Below are 22,872 nucleotides of genomic sequence, written 5' to 3'. Positions count from 1 at the left end.
GGGACATAATAAGCACTCAATAAAATACTAAAAAGATAAATAAATGAATACATCACACAGACCTATAAACCAAAAAGAATACTTACTGGAAAAATCAGGTCAGACATACTAGCCATAGAATATATTCTGAAGAAAAAAGAGAACAAAATTCTGAGTACATTAACACTTGCACTTGACCATCAACTATACCTCACTGATGTGGAGGTAGATGGATAGAATAAGGGTAAACTGTATCAGTCAGACTTCTTAGCTGTTGGCAATGCAAATGAACTTTGGCTGATTTGCACACAACAGAAATTTACAGAAAGCTTTCTGGACCACTCCAAGAATTACTAAGGATGCTAAAGAACTATGTTTAATAAACAGAACCAAGAGTCACCGTTAGCCAGGATGGCAGCCCCAGCCCACACCAGAGAGGCTTGCAACTAGTAAGGACACTGTCTCCCAGGACTTGGACAAAGCCCCCACCATTGCCAAAAGGAAACCTTCACTGTCCCTACCTCTGAAGGTCAAATTTCAACTTCAAACTCCTCAGCAGAAACCTCTGCTAGCAGGGACCCACAGACTTCGAAAGAAGGGTTCAAACGCTGGGAAGGCCAAAAAAAACAGATACAAAGGTACATTAAAATAGTGGTGTAAAACAAACTTCACTTGGTATAAATACCAAAGGAGAAAGCTCTTCTCTGGAATGCATGTATCTCCTAATATCTGCATTAAAAAGGACTCTACTATACTGGTGTGAACATGTGAGTGAGGTGGCTGTTCATTAACACTGTGTGTGGCAATAGTTTAAAACGAATATGCTAAACTTCACATATTTGAACAATTTAGATTTCTGCAATATCAACTGGCATTAGAAATGTTACACTTACTTAAAAGTGCACAAAATAAAGGCACCAAACTCAAGTATTTTAAATCCTCTACATCCCTATAACTCAACTGAAATGTTTTTTAAGGCATCAAAAATAACATGCATGTGTGTACGTTCATGAGGCAAATCAGCAAAAAATAATTGCACAGTGACCCAAATAACAGGGATTGGGAGGGGCTGACTGCTCTAGTTACAGAGCAACCACTGACTCATGAAAATTCAGTTGTTTGCATTTTAAAAGGGTCTTAGCTCTTTGACTAACACTCTGGTTTTTTTCTGCAGCTTTATTTTGTGCAGCCACAACATTTTTAAAAACTCCTGCATCTTAATCCACTTTCTTTTCTCTCTTCTCAAAGGTGTGAAAGGGCTGGCCAGGTATGCTTGAGTTTTAGAAAGACAATCTGTTCCTTTCTTCTTCAGCCTCCTTAGGCTCAAATGATAGGCATTTGAAGCCCCTCTCACGGTCTGCTATTCAGAGCAGGGAAACAGTTTTTACAAGCTCCCTGGAATCTGAAGAATTTGTCCCCAAAGTGCGCTGAAACACGCCTAGTTAAAAACAAACTACAATAAGGAAAGCAACAGAAGCCAAAAACAAATGTACTAAACACACTGTTAACCAGCAGAAACACATCCAAAAAACATATAAACATAATTTCTGGGTATACTGCCTAGAAATAAAACATTCAAAGAAAACCAATTTATTTCATTCAAGGAATATTTACTAAGCACCTATCATTCCACAAACACTGAGCTAGATAGCTGTTGCTGACACAAGTCAACAAAATCGAACAGTTCCTTCCCTGGTAGCAGTCGGTGCTGAAGATGCATGGAGTACATACATAATCAAACCAGCAAAGAGATATAACTTGTTAAATTAAGTAAACAAGGAGCCCATTAGACTAGGTGGCTGTAAATGCCTTGGTAGCCTATGTAAGCAAACCAAAATCTAAGCCATAAGTGCCTCAAAGTTACAAAATCAAAAGGCTAAGAACAACTAATCACAAAAAGCCAACTAGGCTTTCAGCTATATAGCCAATCAATAATTTACTTCCACCTTTTCTCTATAAAAGTCTCTCCCTAACCTCCTGTTGGTGGAGCACTCCTAACCACTTCTGGCTTGGTGCTGCCCAAATCAAATTGATTTCTGCTCAAATAGACTCTTAAAATTTTAATATGCCTCAGTTTAACTTTTAAAAATTATAAAATGGAAGAAGACAGGATATTATAAAGTTCTTATTTCAATACCTAATGATGTGATTGTATACAGGTTATATAAAAACATTCAAATCCTTTCAGATTTTATAACTTATTTTTCACTGAATTCTCAAAGTTGTGAAATTTATGAATAAAAAATTAACAAAACTTTTATAATTGCAAAGTGTGTGAAAACGAAGGGAGAATGAAGTAAATATCAGATTGGCAACTCTTCATGTTTCTGAAAAATAAAGAACTTAAACTCATATTAAATAAATCTATGTAAATTAACAATAAGATGAAAGTGGACTTTAAATAATGCAGAGAAGAAAAACATCTACTAAACAAATAATGAAACTGAAGCACAGAAAATACCCTAAATCTGCAAACTTCCTTACCAAGCTTTACCCTTTAATTCTACAGTTTGGAAAAGCTCCTGCTCAATTAAGTTAGGCTATATAGAAAATCCTACTGGAATACATTTCCTGAGCAGGTCAAATGATGCTACTCCCAAGACTTGCCCTCTTGGCAGAATTAAAGTGAAGCAGGTACCCCTCCCTAACCACACGGAACAGTGACAATATATCTGGCAAGGAAGGGGCAGGGGTAGCAAGAGAAAAAAGGACATTTATAAACACAAACACATTAAAAGGATACTGATGAAAATGAATTTTTTGCATGCTCATTATCTACCAGAACACTTTTAATGCATGTCCATTTACTGTTTTCATCCCCATAATGCCATTATAAAATACTCATGACTATTATCACACTTTATGCATTAGGAGATGAAAGCACAGAGGAGCAAGCCATAAACCCACTCCAGAGTCCACACTCAGTGAGGTTTTCCTCAATCTCTTTCTCAAACACTGAACTGATACATAACTGACTTCAAAGTAGCTCATTTTAAATTTCAGAACCTACAGATAATTAATTTTAGAGGAGTCCTATGGTTACTCCTTATTTTTCAAGTACTTGCTCCTGTCCAGTGAATGGAACAGGGAACTTCCCCAATTGTGTTTAAAGTTGGTCAAAGTAAAACAGAGTTCAAAAATACATACATTAGATGAGTTTTCTCAACCCCTGGAGCCAGCAAATCCTACCATGGCATCAGGGAAAAGTTTGTTTAATAAACAGCTCCTTGTTTTTCATAAGATATCAACTACTTCAACAAGCCAAACCTTCAAGCTGAACAAAAACCCCATAATTTATCACCTAACAGGGTGACTATGACCATTTCCAGATACTTCCTCTGCCTCTGAAATGCTCATGACCAAGTATAACTATAAACAGGTCAAGAAATAAATTAATTCCAGGGCACTAGAAATTATGTTCATGAAATGAAAAGTGGCCTTGCTGACATTGCATCACTATTTCTAGACAGTGCACTTCAACATCAAATAAATATCACATCATGGAGATGTGCCAAAAGCCAGTGACCCAGTTTCATTAGGGTGGGAAAGGAATAGCAATCTGTCCTTTGAGACTAGTACCAAAATAGCTTCCTTAAAGCACAGCTTCATGCTTTTTAAAAGTTTTAAATAATCTTTTCATGCAAGGGGAAAAATAATAGAGCCAATATCAAATACGAATTTCCTTTACGTACCACCGTAAGTTAATGCTAGCTCTCATAATGTTATCAATATTTTCAAAGCTTGGAAAAAATTAAGGATCAGAAAAATTAAGTAAGAAGTTGTTTCAACATCTAATAATTGCCTAATATAGGCAATCATACCACACCAGTAGAGTAAGATTATTTTTGAGAAACTCCATAAAGATAATTGGCTGACTCTGCCAATGCCACACCCAAAGAAAAATGCAAGTAATAAAACACAAAACTTTTTTTAAAAGAAGTATCTTTGTATTATATGTATTTAAAAATATAAAGAAATACTGAACTTATGCACAGTACCATAGAAACAAAATCTGGCACAATATACACTGGCAAAAATGAAGAACAATTACTTTAAGAAGGGCTGGGCACGAAACAAGTCTGAAAGACGCTGGGCCTATGAAACCTATTTACTATGGAATTTTCTTCCTGAAATAAAGAATGAGTTAGGGGTTCACAGTATCACAACCAGGTAAAACAGAATTCAATGTAAAAACATTTAATGGGAAAATAGGGGTATGTCATACTGAAGAAGTGGTATAAACCATAATGAAGATACACATGACCTCTTTAGGCACCAAAAATGGAACTGAAATATATATAATACAGTTGACCCTTGAATTGTATGGGTCCACTTACATGAGGATATTTTTTCAATAAATGTGTAATACAGTATTACACGATCTGTGGTTGGTTGAATCTCTGGATACGGAACTGTGGATATGGAGGGCCAACTATAAAGTTATACGCAGATTTCTGACTGCATGGGGGGTTGGCACCCCTAATGCCTGAGCAGTTCAAGGGTCAAGTGTTCAAGAAAATCTGAAAAAAAAACAAGAAACTGACAGAAATACAATAGCAGTGGATACATTAACATACCTCTCTCCAATCTGACAGACAAAATACAGAAAAACTAGAAAAGAATGTAATTAATAAATATATTACATAAAACTATGTCTAAACCCTACAATCAAAAAGGATACTTTCTTTTCAAAGGCCATGGAATATATTTACAAATACTGGCCAATGTAATTGTTATATACAAAATGAAACTGCAAGCACTTCCTAAAAGTAGTACTACAGAAAACGTTATCTGAATATGTTATGATGAAACTAGAAAAGTGTTAATAGAAAACACCAAAAATAACTTGGAAACCAAAAAAAAACACAAAAAACACACACACAAGCAAACAAAAACCCTACTCTTAGGTTAATATTTAATAAGAATAAAATACAAATCTAGAAAATAATATAAGTGCTATATGAAAATGAATGTTAAACAGCTAAAATTAGCTTTAAAATACAAACTTTTTCATCACTAAAAATGAAGATAAACAAACTAAATTTTTAAGTTAAAAAAGAGCAATGAAAGCACTGAGACAAAGAAAAGGTAGAATTATCACAAAAGCAGGAAGTCATAAATCAGAAAAGAAAAAAACAGTAAAAGGGGAAAAAAACAGTAAAAGGGGGGGAAAAAAACCCATAAACCTAAAAGCTGGTTCTTTCTGTGGAAAAACAAATCATGAAAAAGAGAAGAGAACAAAAATACAAATTAAGGAATTAATAAGGGCAAACACCCAAATATGAAAGAAAATTAAAAGAATTATAGGAACACATGATATACAAGTCTATGTCAGTATATCTGAAAATCTGGGTAATTATATTTCCCAAGAATTGTGAATTATTAAAAGGGAATTTTAAAATCTCAAAATATATCAGGACACAAAAGTAAAATTAATATAAAATTTCAAGGGTATTATTTAATTCCAGTATTATTTCAAGAATCCCAGAAAGCAGAAAATTAATAAGGCTTCCAAATCATTTTTAAGATGCTAATATTTAACTGCTACCAAAATCTCACAAGATAACATATGAAACAAAACTTCAAACTAATCTCTTCTATAAAAATGGATGCAAAAAGTACCATTTCAATATAGGTATACAGAATCCAGAAGAATCATTAAGCATGAAAGAATAATATACCATTACCAGAGTAGTTCACTCTAAGAAAACCAGAATCTGTCTATAATAGAAAATCTATCTAAATAATTCAAGTATCAAAAAATTCAACATTATCAATATGTCAAGATATTTCCTTCATAGGATTATGGATACATATCTCAGTTAAAGCCAGGAGAATGCTTTATAGTGAAACATCAGAAGTTTCTCTGTACTAGTTATAAATAAGACAGGAAGGAGCGATTATCTAAAATATACCATTAAATCAAAAATAGCAAGTCACAGAACAAAATGTATAATATGATCATACTTTTAGGGGAAAAAAATCTATGCAGATATGTATTAATACATTGGTAGATGCACTTTTAAAAGTCTGAAATGACAGGCAACAAACCATTAATAATAATTACTTATTGGGACTAATATTTCCCTATTGTTTTCATCAAAATAACGTGACATGAGACAACATAGGCAATTGCTTTTAAGAAATCTGTCAACTGCTAAAAGATTAATTCAACTTTGAAACTGCCACAAACTGCTTCCCATTACTATTTTTATTTCTAATCATACATTATTAGTGATTATATGTTTTCCTTTTAAAAAAATAGCAATATTACTTTTGTGTTCAAATGCTCTAGAAGTTAAATTTTAAAGTAATACCATTACTTTCTTACTGACTGAGGTTATACCACCTCTCACAGAAGACTTCCCCAAAGGGACATGGACTCTGAGGATGGGGTAGTTCAAGATTTCTCCACTGGAGGAGGCATGGTGGAAGGAGTAGGTGATTTTCTAATGGTGAGATATCAGGAAAGAGACAGCAGAAGGTAGAAGGCGAAAAAAGAGTAGGAAAAGAACAAACCTGGCTGCTGGCAATTGGCTACACGTAATAGGATCAACAAAAGAGATGTCACTAAAGCTTGCTATAAATAGTGATCAAAAGGGTCAAAAGGGTATATTCACAAAGTGCCACGGTAAAATGAAAAAAAAAAAAAAAAGCACAAAGTGAGACATGTGATTGTAAAAACACATCCTAGTTTAGCAGTGTAATCCTACATGCAAAAAGCTTATTTAATAACAGCCAATTTTACAAAGACATCTGAATGTTAACAGGATGTTTTTCAGTTCAACCACAATCATGACAGATGGTGCACATCTCCGAGTAACAAATAACTATAAACATTGGTGAATCTGTTTCACCATTTTCACCATAACAACAATCATTCTGGGTGCATAGAACTTTTCTGATTATGCTTTCAGTCGTTCGACCAAAATAATGCAACTGAGTTCCAGTTCAAGATGACAACATAGGAGTATCCTGAAACCACCCCTTCCCATAGACACACCAAATCTACAGCTAAATAAGGAACAATGTCCTCTTAACAGAAACCCCAAAACTACCTGAACAATTAATTCCTCCACATTTGGCAAATTAGGAAAAAACCCACATTGAAACAGGTAGAAGAGGCTGCAGCACAATTTCACCATTAACCCCACCCCCAGTGCGGTGACACACAATCCGGAGGGAGCTCAAAAATCCAAGCTTCTCCCTGAGGAGCAAAGCGTTAGAATCCCACATCAGGCACACCAACTTTTAAGCCCTGCACCTGAGAAATGAAACACAAAATATCTAGCTTTGAAAGTCAACAGGCTCATATCAACGAGAATGACAGCTACAGCAAACTGAGAAACAGTTCTGAGCTCGCACAGACTCACCTGGCTACCCCCTACCAAAGCCAGCACAGAAGCAGCTGCCTGAAAAGTGCCCAGTCTTTCTGTGAAGGAGGCCAATTTAAGGAACAAGCATCTAATTCAATACACATCTAGAGGCCTACTGAAATACTATCCAAAGACAGCTGAGACCACTGGGCGCCATCTTTGCACTCCCTCTGCCTCACTCCAAGTCACCAGGATCTCCTAAAAATGAGTTTGTAGACACAAATCTGGCCCCCTAATTTTTGCTGCCCAGGAGATACCCCTTGATCACTAGGCTCTGGAGGCCAATGAAGCTTACATTCACGAGACTATAACAAATGGAGAAAGAGTTTTTACAGCTATACACCCTGTGGCACAATGGAGAGGTAGCTGAATAAAAGGCTTAGTATTTCTGTGAAAGAAGCCAATTAGCTTACCTTCATAGCTGGGCCCCGAGGGGCAGCTTCTAATTAAACACACATCAAAGGACCTACTACAATCTTCTCTAGAGATAAGGAAGCTGCATACCTTCCCACCCTCCATCTGCCCTGCCCCAAGTAGCTGTTGTCTCTGAGAAAGAACCTTGTGCGCACATCCGTCACCCCAGCTTTTGTAGCTGCTGCCTAGAGGACACATCCCTTGATAGCCTGGGTGTGCTGATCAGCTGGTCTTGTGTTAATGGTTGAAAAGGACAACAGCAAACAAACATTTCTTAACTGCCTATCACCGAAGGGTCAGTGTAGAGGGAACAAACAGAAATGCCCATCTCCCAGTCTTCCCCTGAAAGAAATATGTTTGCATACCTTAAAAGCTGCTGCCTAAGGGTCTGGCTTCCAATCAGCCTGAATCCAGATGCTGAGGTCCTCCCCTCTGAGACACAGACAGGTCCTGGCACACCCTCAACTACTGACAGCCACTTAGAATAAAGCAGGATACTTGCACAAAACCAAAGGTTTGAAAGACAATAAAGAGCTAGGGCAGGGCTGAACAATAAGGTTCATCTCCAAGACTGGGAGAGTTAGCTGTTTTATCTAATGCATAAAAACTAACACAGAGAATTAGGAAAATAAAGAAACATAGGAATAAATTCCCCAAAAAAGGCCAAGATAAAACCTCAGAAAAAGACCTTAACAAAACAAAAACAAATGATTTATATGAAAAAAAGTTGAAAATAAGTCATAAAAATGCTCACTGAGGACAGGAAAAGAATGCATGAACAAAAAGGAATTCCCACAAAGAGACATTTAAGACAGTGCAAACAAAAGTGACAAAGTTAAAGAATACAATAACTGGACTGAAAAATACAATAGAGGGGTTCAGCAACAGGCTAGATGAAGTAGAAAAAAGAATCAGGGAACTCGGAGACAAGACAGTGGAACTCAACCAATCAAACCAACAAAAAAGGGCTTCCCTGGTGGCGCAGTGGTTGGGAGTCCGCCTGCCGATGCAGGGGACATGGGTTCGTGCCCCGGTCCGGGAAGATCCCACATGCCGCAGAGCGGCTGGGCCCGTGAGCCATGGCCACTGAGCCTGTGCGTCTGGAGCCTGTGCTCCTCAACGGGACAGGCCACAACAGTGAGAGGACCGCGTACCGCAAAAAAAAAAGAATGGAAAAGAGTGAAGCTTAAGAGACTTATGGGACAACATTAAGTGAACCGATATTCCCATTATAGGGGTCCCAGAAGAAGAAGAGAATGAAAAAAGGGCAGAAAACTTGTTTGAAAAAATAATGGCTAAAAATGTCCCTAACCTAGAGGATAAAAAGACATCAAGATCCAGGAAGCCCAGAGAATTCTGATAAAGATAAACCAAGAAAGACTCACACTAAGACACATTATAATTAAAGTGGCAAAAAAGATCTTTTTAGGAGTATCTTTAGAGAATCTCAAAAGCAGCAAAAGAAAAACAACTTGCTGCATACAAGGGAACCCCCATTAAGACGCTGAGCAGATTTTGTAGCATGCAAATAAGGTTATCTTGAGTACAGCTGGACAACAGGAAAGTAACATGCTGCTCACAAAATACCAAGTTACTAGTTATTAAAAAAAAAGAAAACAAAAATGAGAACGACAGACATCAATCTGAGGTCAGTCAAAATCGCTGATTAATTCAATCCCATTACTTATACAATTTGGATATATAAAGCAATAAGGTGAATTTTAATGAAGAAAAGCATGCAGTACAAGTAAACAAAATATTCCTGTAATAGTTAATCTCTAATTTACTTTGTGTAACCCATCTTTGAAGTTAATTTCATTCTATCTCCTCCAGGAGCAGTACAACAGGCCCTCCAAATCCACGGATTCATCCAACCTTCTCCAACCAAAAGTATTCAGAAAAAACAAATTCCAGAAAGTTCCAAAGAGCAAGACTTGAATTTGCCTCATGCTGCCAACTACAGTCATCCCTTGGTATGCAGGAGGTATTGGTTCCAGGAGCTCTCACACACACCAAAATCTGCAGATGCTCAAGTTCCTTATATAAAATGGCATAGGACAATGAATACAGTTGGCCCTCTGTATCCGTGGGTTTCACATCCTCGGATTCAACCTACTTCGGGCAGAAATTTCCATACATAGTTGTTGAAGCCATGGATGCAAAACCCACGAATACAGAGGGCCAACTGTATATTTATTGAAAAATATCTGCATATAAGTGGACCCGTGCAGTTCAAATCCATGTTATTCAAGGGCCAACTGTCTTTACATAGCCCTTACATTGTATTTGTAACTATTTACTTAGCATTTACATTGTATTAGGCATTATACGTAATCTAGAGACGATCTAAAATATATGGAAGGATGTGTAGAGGTTATATGCAAATACTACACCATTTTATAAGGTGTACCATGCCATTTTGAGCATCCATGGATTTTGGTATCTACAGGGGGGTCTGGAACCAATCCCCCTTGATACCAAGGGACAACTATAGTTTACACATTTAGTAATACTCGATGGATGACTACCGGACCTGTGGTTTCAAACTGTGGGAATGAGAGAGACAGTCTCTGGCTTCATGAAGCTTCAAAGATTTGTACCGTTTTATATTTTACATTTAAATTTATGATTTTGAGTTCATTTTGTACAAATTGTGAGATTTAGGTTGAAGTGGTTTTCTCTTTTCTTTTGCATATGGATATACAACTTTCCCACCACCATACTTTCTCCACTGAATTGCTTGTGTGAATTATTAATTATCAACCAGCCATATTTGCACAGGTCTATTTCTGGATTCTGTTGTGTTCCACAGATCAAAGTGTCTATCTTTTCCCCAATACCACACTGGGTCTGCAGGCCATAAATTCTCTTAGTTTTCCTTAATCTGAGAATATCCTTATTTCACCTTCATTCCTAAAAGACACTTTATCTTGATACAGAATTATGGGTTGACAGTTCTTTCCTTTTAGCAATTTAGAAATACCATTCCACTTATTTCTGGAATCCATTGTTTCTGATAAGGAATCTAATCACTCAAATCATTGTTTTCCTATAAATAATGTTATTTTCCTTTGACTTTAAGTATCATTATTATTAGTAGTAGTATTTGGTCTTTAGTTTTAAGCATTTTGATTATGACATGTCTGGTCCTGGATTTCTCTGGGCTTATCTTGTTTGAGTTCACTCAGTTTCTTAAATCCTTAGTTTATGTCTTTCACCAAATTTATGAAATCTTCAGCCATTATTTCTTCAAATATTTTTTTTCTGAACCACACTCTTTCTCCTTTCCTTCTGAGACTCTTGTGACACAAATGTTAAACATTTCAGTATTGTCCTATAGGTCCCTGAGGTTCAGTTCATTTATTCAGGTTTTTTGTTTGTTTGTTTCTCTGTTACTTAGATTGAGTAACTCCTATTCATTAATCACAAAGTTCACTCACTCTTTCTTCTGTCGTCTCTATTCTGAAACTTTCTATATTTCCATTTGTTCATGTGGGTAAGGCCTAAAATTTTGAAGTCCCAATATCACGTGCTGCCTAACACCTAGGGATATCAGGTGAACCACAAATGGCCGGACTACAAGTTCTCCTCTCAGCTCTGCTCCAATGAATTAAGTCCCCTAGACAAACAACCTACCTCTCATCAGGAAAACTAGACATGGTTCCTACTTATTCCTGGGGAGAGGGTTCCAGGTTCCTGCCAGATTGTGAAATTATTCAAACAAAACCAATCACATCCTCCCTAAGGAACCAGGGGGCACACCACCTTCTCATCACTACAAAGCCTGCCTCCCACACTCTGTTTTTTCACTGTTCCCAAGCACAACCTCCATGTGGTCCTGTGTGCCATGTGGTGGCTTCCCCTGAGCTGTGAGTACATGTGACTAAGAAACTGCTATCAATCACATCTGTCTAGTGTCAGGCATCATGTCATGTGTTTGGCCATCCCCAGAGTCCCCAGTGATCTTTCCATGTTTGTTTACGACTACATACCCAGTGTCTACACCAGTGCATGGGTCAACAAGTATTTGCAAATTAACTGAATAAATACATCTGGAACCCAGCGTGTGAGCAAAGGGGGCAGCAATAGGAGAGAAGGTTAGAGAAGTGCTGGGGACCCATGTTGCATGTCTTATAAACTGAGGCTTATAGCTGACAGAATCCACACTATTTTCTCAAACTCACAATTCCCAGTTTCAACTGCTTTATTCATGTTTGATTCCAACAACTTTATAATAAAGCAGTTATGATACTTGTACACATGTTTAATATCTCCTACCAGATTTCAGATGGGCATTTTAAAGGAACACTGCTGAGTCATCTATATCTGTACCTGTATCTACATCTATTGATATATCTGTTTCCTCTACAACAACTAACAATATGTCCTGTCGACAAATAACTTCCAAAACCCCCTAATTAGAAAAAAGTAAAGCGGTCACTGAATACATTTTAAAAGTACAAAGAAATGAGACTGCATGAGACTGTATGAGGTGTGTTCATAAATGTACTAGACTTCACAGAGCAGAACGAGTGCTGGCCTTTAGAGGTCACTTAGGAATCAGTCCATTAAATCCAGCAGTGCTATCCATTGCTCACAACACTGGTAAATGTTTGACATTATATAAGCCTCTTAAGAAAAGCAGTCTTATTTTTATTGTTATACTTTTCTTCTTCCGGAAATAGTATGACCTTATTAATCAGATTTGGCACCAAAAGGTCTCTTGCTATTTATGAAAATCAAATTCACCCTCACAGGATCAAGATGAGTCATTGCTGAAGACAGTCAAAAGAATAAGCTCAGATTCTGATGTATGTTCTAAGAATATTTCAACAAAAGTTATAAACAAAACTTTCCAAAATGACTACTGTGTTCAGGACAACACACACACTGGATTTAAAAATCTGTCATTACTTCACAGACGCACCTTAAAATAGAGTTCCTGGACACCATGCCAAGATACTGCCTTATTGCTAAACACAGCCTACAGTGAGACATGCAGTGATGTCCCAAACCCCTCACCCTGGGGAGGAGAAAAAGACAAGACTGGGGACTCTGATTCTGGTCCTGTGAAAACTGAGTGCTCTCATTTCCTTCCTTCCTTTTTTCTTTTCATAAAAAACTCATTTTTCTTTCTTCCTTTCCTTTTTAATTTGGGAAATAGTCAATACCAATGATAATTATTAAAGACTCTTTTCCTGAAAACTTTCCAAGAAGAGAATACTAAAAGTATACCCACAGTTAGTCACCACTTTAACCAAATGATCAAAGTTATTGTCACCCAAAATGGGACAACCTAACTTTAAGTGCCATCAAATGAAAAGAAAAGAAAATATAGAGCATGGCCCATTTAGTATTCTTGGCAAAAATTTTTTATCATAAACTTAAACGTGAGGAAATACCTCAGTCAAATCCAGAATGCGCAAACTTCAATAATTTGCTTGACTTCTTTTTAAAAAGATTAGTGTTAAAAAAAAAAAAAACAAAAAGAGATGGAAAACTTACTGAGATTAAAAGAACAAACAAACAAAATTGCAATGTGTGACATTTAAATGAATCCTGAATTGGAAAAGCAAACCAAAAAGACCACTACAAACATTTTGAACCTGAGGTAATCTGAATATTAATAATAATGTTAATATGTTAGGTGTTATAACAGTGTTGTGGTCATATGAGTCCTTTCTTATTCTTAGGAAAAGCATACTGAAATATTTAAAGGTTCACCTTGTTATTTTGAAATGGTTCGGCAAGAACACAATGGATGTACATATGAGAGAGGGAGGTGGAGAGTGGAAGGAGAGGGAAATGGGCGGGGACAGATCTTGGCAAAGGGTATAAAGAGTTTCCTTTTACTGCCTTTCACATTTCCTAAAGTTTGAATATTTCCGAAATAAAAAGCTAGAGAGAATGAAAGAGAACCACAGAGCAATGGAAATACTAGACATCTTGTCCACAGTGATGTATACCCAAGCAAGAAGCCTTAACAGTTTTCTTAGATATAATAAGGTTTCTTGACATATACCCCAAATCCTCTAGTAGAAGATGTAAGAAACAGAGGCCAGGAATAAAAGAATCTGCCACCATTTTCTGTGCAAACTTCCAGAAATTTCCTAAACTGTCAAATAACAGAATTCTAATCCTCTGAACTTGTTTTTATTGCATTCTTATAAATGTGTTAAAGGGTGGTATTGTTTGGGGAGCTATTTCCAAAAGAGAATTTTATTTTCTAGTACTGGAGAATTCTCTCAGTTGGGAAGAAGATAGGAAGTTTAGCTGCTTTCTTAAAGGTGAAAATAATAAAGAACAGAGTAGGGCTATTTAGTGTATAAAAATCCTTAATATAATTTAAGAATATTACAGGAAGATCCTAGGGTAACAATATTAAGGATTTTTAAACTGGCTTTAAACCAATAACATGGTATTTTATATTTTATAATATCTGTCTATACTTAAATATATATATATTACAAATAAAAGTACTGGTTTAAGTATATGACACTTACATTCTATTTTTATTTTACCTGAAATAATACAACTTAAAGAAGTTCAATTTGGCTTTAGTATGTTTCCACCTTCCTTCACATCTTACTTTTCATTAACTATGTAACTTTAATGATCAAGTAAAAACTGAAATTTAGAACACTAATCTAAAACTTGCATTATAGTAATGGTCCATTAATACGCTCATTAGGACTATTACTCTATCTGCAAAATAATCGCTTTATAATTTAACTTTTTTATTTTAAGAAAATTTACAAAATATACCTTAAAAATAATCACATTGTTATTCAGACTCAAGTTCAAGTAAAAAAAAAAGAAAGAAAGAAAGAAAACTTAATGCCAGGTTTTGATTACAGTTTCCCAGTAAACTGTTATCACAAAAGTGCAGAAGTGATAATAACATGACAACTAAGAGCATCAGGTTAACTCTTTTGTGGCTGATCAAACATACAGTAAATCCAAATGGGGAGATAGTTTCACTTGGATTAACATACGGAACCATGAGCCTGTAATAACTTAGAAGAGCATTCTTTGTTAGACTTATAGACATATGTCTTCTAGACTGGATGGAGTTCACACATTTTCCCCGAAAATATTTATTTCATCCATAGTATTAAAAAGGAAAGCAAAGCACTATTTTTTCCACAATACTCTCCCTGTATTTGAATTCTCCCCACTTACATTCTACCCATCTTCTATTCACAACCACCCTTGTCTGAAATAGATGAAAGGCTGGGACCACTGACAGTGAAGAAAGGCTCACTGATGGGGGCATGAGCACCTGGCTGCTCAATGAGCATCTACAACAGGAAGCAAGTTAAGCACCACCAAGAAGGCAGAAAAAAAATTCAGTGTAGTCTACTACGTCTATTATAGTAAGCTCTTTATAACACTTAACAGCAATGTTTACAGTCAAAAAAAAAAAAAAAAAGAGGACACCTCAGAGATCATTTTAGACATAGCAAATTCACCAATTTGAAAACAGTTTTAAGAAAAAAATAAGCAGTATTTTCATATGAGGATCATCTAAGACAGCAGTCCCCAACCTTTCTGGCACCAGGGACTGGTTTCGTGGAAGACAATTTTTCCACGGATCGGGGATGGGGGGGATGATTTCAGGATGATTCAAGCACATTACATCTATTGTGCACTTTATTTCTATTATCATTACATTGTAATATACAATGAAGTAATTATACAACTCACCATAATGCAGAATCAGTGGGAGCCCTGAGCCTGTTTTCCTGCCACTAGATGGTCCCATCTGGAGGTGATGGGAGACAGGGACACCCAAAGTGTGTTGCTTATGCCCAATCTACTCCGTAATCTCTTTTTGGTTGCTGTCACTGCAGAAAACCCTGCTTCACAAAGACAGGTTGTTGGAAATGGAAGCAGGGTTTTCAGTCTTTTTGTGGCAATCTCAGGATATTCCGCCTTGACTTTAATCCAGAATGTATGGAGATTTGAAGTTGTCTCAAAAATACTTTTGAGGCCACCCTCATTTGTGACCTCAAGCAGCTGATCCTCTCCTAGCATGCACAAAGTCAATTCACCTGGCTTATTCACAAATGGTTCGCGGATCTATTCCTTCCCAGCTCGGGGGTCTTCTGTGGTTGGGAAGTAATGCTCAAACTCTTGTGAAAGGTGAGATAGGTGATCATGCACCAGCTGGGAGAAAGAAGGCCCTGGCTCAGTCTCTTTCAAAATCTCTGCTAATGTATGAAACATGTCAAAAATCCCAAAGTGCACTCGTTGCCCCCATAATTCCAGTTCGGCTTTGAGCGCAGCCACTTTATCTGCTGACTTGAACACAGTTGTCATTCTCCCCTGAAGTGACAGATTGAGTTTGTTGAGGAGGTTGAATATGTCACACAAGTAAGCAAGTTTTGCGACGCATTCTGTGTCACTGAAATGTGCCGCCAGTGGTGACTGTTTTTCTAAAAGAAATCTCTGGAGTGGCTCTCGTAACTCAGAAACTCTGGCCAGTGATCTACCTTCAGAAAGCCATCTCACTTCTGTGTATAAGAGAAGATGTGCGTGCTCTGCGTCCATCTCCTCACAGAGCTGCGTGAACAGACGTGAGTTAAGGGCACGTACTTTAATGTGGTTGATAATTTTAATCACATTCTGCAAAACATTGTTAACTTCAGGTGACATTTTTTGGCTAGCCAGCATTTCTCTGTGGATGACACTGTGCGTAGACTCACATTCAGAAGTGACCTCTTTGACCCGAGCAGTAAAACCAGAAAGCTGTCCAGTCATGGCAGCCACTCCGTCCGTGCATATACCAACACAAAATGACCAATTCAGTTTTCCTGATATGTAATCATTCAAAGACATAGTTCTGCAGCTGTGGTGTTAGTTGGCAACAAAAGTGCACATAACATATCTTCATGCACATCCTCCTGAAAAATATGTCACATAAAAACAAGCATTGTTGCCTTGTTGTCAACATTAGTAGACTTGTCAACCTGGATTGCGTACCATGGTGACTCATTAATCCTCTCTAACTATTGTGCTTCAATATCCTCTGCTATTTCATCAATTCATCTAGTTATGGTGCTAGCCAAAAGAGGAACATGTGTCACCTTTTGAAATGCAGCCTCTCCTAAAAGTTCACGACAAATGTCCTCAGCAGCAGGCAGGATCAACTCTTCACCAATAGTAAAGGGCTTCTTAGCTTTACCAATGCAGTTAGCCACTAAGAATGGTGCTCTCAGAGCAGACACATTTGATGAAGTGGTGGCCTTCAATAATTGATTCTGTCCTTCGTGTTCACATTTTTTTTTTCTTTTGAAAAATTCCAAAGGCTTGTCTTTTGATGCAGGGTGCTTTGTCTCCATGTGGCGAAGCAGTTTTGAAGGTTTCATGGCTTTGCTGGATAGCCAGTCACCACATATTATACAAAGCGGGCTTGGAGAATGTGAATCACCTGTTGCAATGAACCCATAATTTAAGGACTCTTGGTATTTTCTTTTAAATGCAGCTTTCTTTTTGTTGGCAGTCTTAGGCTCTTCTGCTGTCTCCTCATTAGGTCTCTCCCCCTTTTCAAAGAAGCTCTCCAGTGACGTTTGTTTTTTACTCATTTTGGCTAGGGTTAGCTTGTGGGCTTACATGTGACTGAGACAAGTGTGCAATGTGGCAAAGAGGCGCAGATGGAAGTGGTAAATAAAATAATGGGTGGGCCACACACAGACTAAAGTAAGTATCAGATTCGACTTCAAGCCTGCCACCAGATACAGCTGAGGTACATCAACTCACTTGCCACTATAAGGCCTGCTACCAGATGCAGCTTAATTGTCACTTGCCACTCACTGATAGGGTTTTGCTCTAAGTCTGCAAGCAATTGATTTATTATGGTCTCTGTGTAGTCAAACCTCTCTGTTAATGATAATCTGTATTTGCAGCCGCTCCCCAGTACTAGCATCACTGCCTCAGCTCCACCTCAGATCATCAGGCATTAGAGTCTCATAAGGAGCGCGCAGCCTAGATCCCTCACATGTGCAGTTCACAGAAGGGTTTGCGCTCCTATGAGGATCGAATGCCGTCGCTGAGGCAGTATGCGAGCAACGGGGAGTGGCTGTAAATACAGATGAAGCTTCGCTCGGTTGCCCACTGTTCACCTCCTGCTGTATGGACTGGTTCCTAACAGGCCATGGACCAGTGACGGTTCATGGCCTGGGGGTTGGGGACCCCGATCTAAGAGAAAGGGGAGGAGAGAAATGAAATTGGAGAAAATATCTGTGGATTAAAAACATTCTTCTATGCATAGGACAGAAGAGGATTTTCTCCATAAAATTTTCAGAAATAGCTCCTTTAGATACACTTAAAAAAAAATCCTTACTTAAAACAAACTGTTCTGCTATTATTTAAAAAAACAAACAAAAAAACAGGCTTTACTTGGGGTACTTTAATAGCCATAATGCTAATATAAAACTGAAGCAAAAATTGTGCATGCACCTCTTATTATCTAAATGTGAGTACGTGGCCTTATACAAAATTAGATTCATTTTCAATAAAAAATTCAGTACTACATAATTACATGCACTATGAGCTATAAACTTGAAAACTTCATTATATTAAAGGAGCAACTAATATTCCTTCAGACTCACTTAGAAAAAAAGGAGAGAAAACAAAAAGACAGAAAACTATCTTTTATAAACAAATGGAAAATGTTAAAGCATTCTGAGTTTTATAACAAATAAATTTGTTAAGGACCCCAGAGAACTTAAGTACACTGTGAAGAAAATGCTAACTTCTAGACCTAATATGACACAGACAGCTCCCAAGGGAAGATGGAAGGAGCTAAAGCTACCACCCTCATTTCTTAGTATAATCAATTAAGCTTTTTGCATCTAATCAAACCCAACTATACTCCCACACAACAGTATTATCTTCTGGTGGTTTTAATACAAAACATTTCATATCCGGGACTTGGTAAATATTCAAATTATCAAGTTCATTTTCCTTCTATCCCCTATCTCTGCCACCTACTAATTCCCTTTCCAAAAAACTTAAACATTAAAAACCACTGTATTAGTTTCCTAGGGCTGCTGTAACAAAATTACCAAACTTGGTGGCTTACAACAACCGAAATTTATTCTCTCATAGTTCTGGAGGCCAGAAGTCCAAAATTAAGATGATGGCAGGGTTGGTTCCTCCTGGAGGCTCTGAGGAAGAATCCCCTAGCTCCTGATGGCTGCCAGCAATCCTTTTTCTTCCTTGACTTGCAAATGCATCTCTCCAATCTCTTCTGTCTTTGTCTTCACAAGACCTTCTTCTCTTTGTTTTTTCTCTTTTTTGAATCTTCTCCTCTTCTTATAAAGATACTTGTCATTGAATCTGAGGTTCATTCAGACAATCCAGGATGAAATCATCTCAAGATCCTTAAGTTAATTACATCTGCAAAGACCCCTTTTCCAAATAAGGTCACATTCATAGGTTCCAGATTGACATATCTCTCAGGAGGCCCACCATTCAACTACAGTCACTATCTTTCTAGGCTCAGTCATATCCTAATTATGAATAAATGCTTACTTCTTTAAAGGAATTTCAGAAACATGTCATATCATCCTTTTTCTAAACCTTGTATTATTTCACATATTTTTATCTGATAATTCTTTTCAATTGGGTCTATTTTCTTATAAATCCTTTTAGGGTTTTCATGAGTCACTGTGAAAAAGATTGGCGTGGTAAAACAGGTAGATAGTAAATGCTTTTACCTACAAGAATATTATTTTTGTGGATTACCAAAGTAGAAAACTCAGTGAGTCTTATATATTGATCTGGGTAGTCTTCAGTTTCACTGAATTATGTTTTTATCTCTACCTATACACCTTAACCAGGATAAATATTCTTATAATGATAAGGTTAAACATATAATTTTAACTTAGATACAAAGGAAGTATTCAAACACTGCCTTTAATTTTTACATTATTACTGTTATTTCATTCATAAACTAATGTTATCAATGTGCACATCCTCAGGTGAAGTCAACTTTTTGAAAGAATGACTTCACAGAATGGGAATGTCTCCAAATTCTCTGCATCAGACGAAAGAACAAAAATTTCAGATTTATCTGGTGATGCAGATTTCATTATCAATGGTGGAAAAGTACTTTCTTAAATGAGTCTTCCAACAGAAGCTGCTCACCTTTTTTGTAGTAACAGAAGAAACAACACCTCCTCAGCTCAAAATTCAGGCTACCCACCAACCCTAACCTTTGTCCAGCTGCAGAGAAACACAGTAAGCTGGCACAAAGCCTGGGAAGCCCTGCCCCCTCCTCCACTGGGGTCTGACTGTATGTGTAAAGCTCTCTGAGGACGCATACATTTACATACTGACATAAAAGTTTCAAAATATCGGTGTTATCCTTCAAGAATAATGTGACTGATGCAATAATTTTAAAGTTCAGAAATCTAACAGGACACAGCACAAAAAGAGAGCAACAGGCAACAGGTCTGCAATCTTCACACCTACGGAAGCTAAAGAATGCATTCTGAATAAGGACTCTGCTTACAGAAGCAAACAACACAGCATTAGTCTCTTTACCCAAAATGTTGCCTTTTCAACTAACACCTTTTTGCCTTATGCTCTGTTTTGAGGAACAAATCAAGATGGGCGTGAACAATCCATACCTCCACCAGGAATAATTGCCAACTTTGTTTCAACCAGGCCCATTTTTGCAGAAGAAGCTAAAAAGGAAAGAAGAAAATTAAGTAACATCCACATCATCAAATTCAAATATGATGACCTGAAAAAATTAGGAAAATAAGCTACAAATATTGTTTACTAATTAAATTTGTGTCACAAATCTTTTTAAAAATCACTTCAGAAGGCATTTAGTTATGGAAATAAGTAAACATTCTAAATGACATATATTAAGAGATTCACACAACATTTTCTGTTAAAAACTGCTTGGCAGAGAATTAATTTTTGATGCAGAAAGACCAGGGTTGTGTTTGAAGGCTTAGATCTCATTAATTATTCAGAATGAGGAGAGAGGCTGTGTCTGACAAGTATGAATTCTTTAGCTGCCTGAACAGCCCTCCAGATCAAACAGCTTAATATATCATATCAGATATGGCAACTTTTCAAGACCAAATCTCTAGTTACTTTTGACAAATGGCTTTGCTGTTCTGACAGCTGGACAGGGTTCCTCTTTCCATGTTTGTTTTCACAGCTACTTTAAAACACCTTAATTATTTCTTTATTTGCATATCCAAATGTACTTGGACTACTTCCCATATCCTAATTCCCAGAACTTGCATTCTTTCAAAAATGGATTGTGTGTAACTTGGCTTTTCAGTTTAAAACCCAAAAATCTCAGTCAAGAAAACAGAGATCTAAAATAAAGTGAAATGGGGGAAAAGTACACATGGATTAGCAAATGCAAATTCCAAGAGCCAGTTACCATAAAATTAGTAAAAACATAATTATATTGACTCTACATTTAACAGGCAGCTCCATCAGAAGAGACAGTGGGAACCAGGGGAAGAACCGTGACAAATACTTGCTGCCTACCTCGCCCAGTCCTTGATCCCAGAGCCCCTGTATGTCACCCCTATAAGGGACAAGGATACAGACAGCACTGTGACCATACAGAAGATAGTGTTGAGGACAGCACTGGCAGCATGCAGTACGCTGGCAGGATAACAGAAGTGAGAGTCGTGACGCCAGACTGCCTGGGTTCAAATCCAGCTCATCACTGATCTGGGTCTTGTTTCTTCACCTGTCTCTGCACTAGCTTCCTCAAGCACCACAGTATGTACCTATCTCACAGGGATGTTAGGCAGATTAAGTGAGCTAATATGTGTCAAGTATGAGCTGAACACCAAGTCAATACTCAGCACATGGTTAGCACTAATTGTTTCCTTCATTATTTTCATAAACACTTCATCCAGTCTTCAGAAAACCATGCAGGAAGAAAGTGTGCCTCAAAGAGATTAAGTTATTACTACTATAGCTAACAATAATTATGTGCTTAGACTAGTCACATGCTGTACACAAACTTATTTAATCTTCACAACAGTAACCGTCATTTCTCCCATTTCAGAGGAGGAAACTGATCTAAAAAGGGCAGGACCTAAGATCCAAATTCAGTCTGTCTGACCCAATTCCTGTTCTCCTTTCCTCCTGCTAAGACTGAACAAGATACTACGAAAGACTGTTTTCTTAACTGGGAATTTTAAATACTTCATTAAGCCCAACAGGTGATTTTTTCTACATGTTCTATTCAACAACAGGAAAAAAAATAAAATATTTGGAACAATCTGAAGAGTAAGCACAAACCTCATTTTTAAAAAGTTATGTTTTTATATAGGATTAATTCTCACCTGCTACTCTTATATCACATGCTAAAGCCAGTTCAAGTCCACCACCTAAAGCGAGTCCATCTATTGCTGCAATGGTTGGCACTGGAAGATTAGCTGAAATAGAAAGAAAGATTTTATGCTCCTTCAGTAAGTGTTACCTTACTATGCAATTTATTTTACTTTTTTTTCTGTGAATATAATTTTAAATGAAGTATCGTCTATAGACTTTTGTATCCCTTTTACTTTTAACTAAATAAGCATTTCATTCTTCGTTATTCTAGAAAATGTAATGATTCTATAGGGTTTCATCACATAAATATGCAGTAATATCTTTAAATCTTACCATATTATTGAAATACATTCATAAATATTTTCTGTTGAATTAAAAGAATCATAGTTCTGATTCTGTATTCTTCAAGCCTGAAGTCTTTTATGAGATGTCTGGTTCACACAAATTTCAAGTTCAAATGACTTAGGTATAATGCAAAATTCATGACACTTTAGAGGTTACCCTGGTACTCAGAATGACAGAGCCTCATTTAAAGAAGTAATACATCTACTCAAACAAGACAGAAGCAGTCCAAGTGGTTGCTGGGCGTCAACCCGCTAGTTCTACCATTTGGCAATGAGTATGATGAACAACAGTAGCTAGAAAGTGATCAGGCTCTATCAAATACCACACACTTCAGATGGAAGAGAACCTGCCCAAAGGCATGACTGGGAAGGGGTCAGCCAATCACAGAACTCAAAGCCAGATTTTCTTTAGTCCAGAAACACTATTATTTTAA

The 22,872-nt window shown here is 37.1% G+C and overlaps 1 protein-coding gene across 2 annotated transcripts in view; it reads right to left on the bottom strand.

Annotated features, from left to right (window-relative positions):
• Window positions 1-22,872, bottom strand: part of AUH (AU RNA binding methylglutaconyl-CoA hydratase) — a 160,775-nt gene that overhangs the window by 54,620 nt on the left and 83,283 nt on the right. For both annotated transcript variants that reach the window (XM_065879357.1, XM_065879358.1), the window contains 2 exons: window positions 22,106-22,198; window positions 20,408-20,464 (listed from right to left, as the gene is read on the bottom strand). In XM_065879357.1, coding sequence (XP_065735429.1) covers window positions 20,408-20,464; window positions 22,106-22,198 — 150 coding nt within the window. The remainder of the gene's footprint in view (window positions 1-20,407; window positions 20,465-22,105; window positions 22,199-22,872) is intronic.

This window comes from Phocoena phocoena, chromosome 6 (assembly GCF_963924675.1).
Source record: "Phocoena phocoena chromosome 6, mPhoPho1.1, whole genome shotgun sequence".
NCBI lineage: Eukaryota > Metazoa > Chordata > Mammalia > Artiodactyla > Phocoenidae > Phocoena > Phocoena phocoena.
This window is presented reverse-complemented; position numbering and strand designations above follow the sequence as displayed.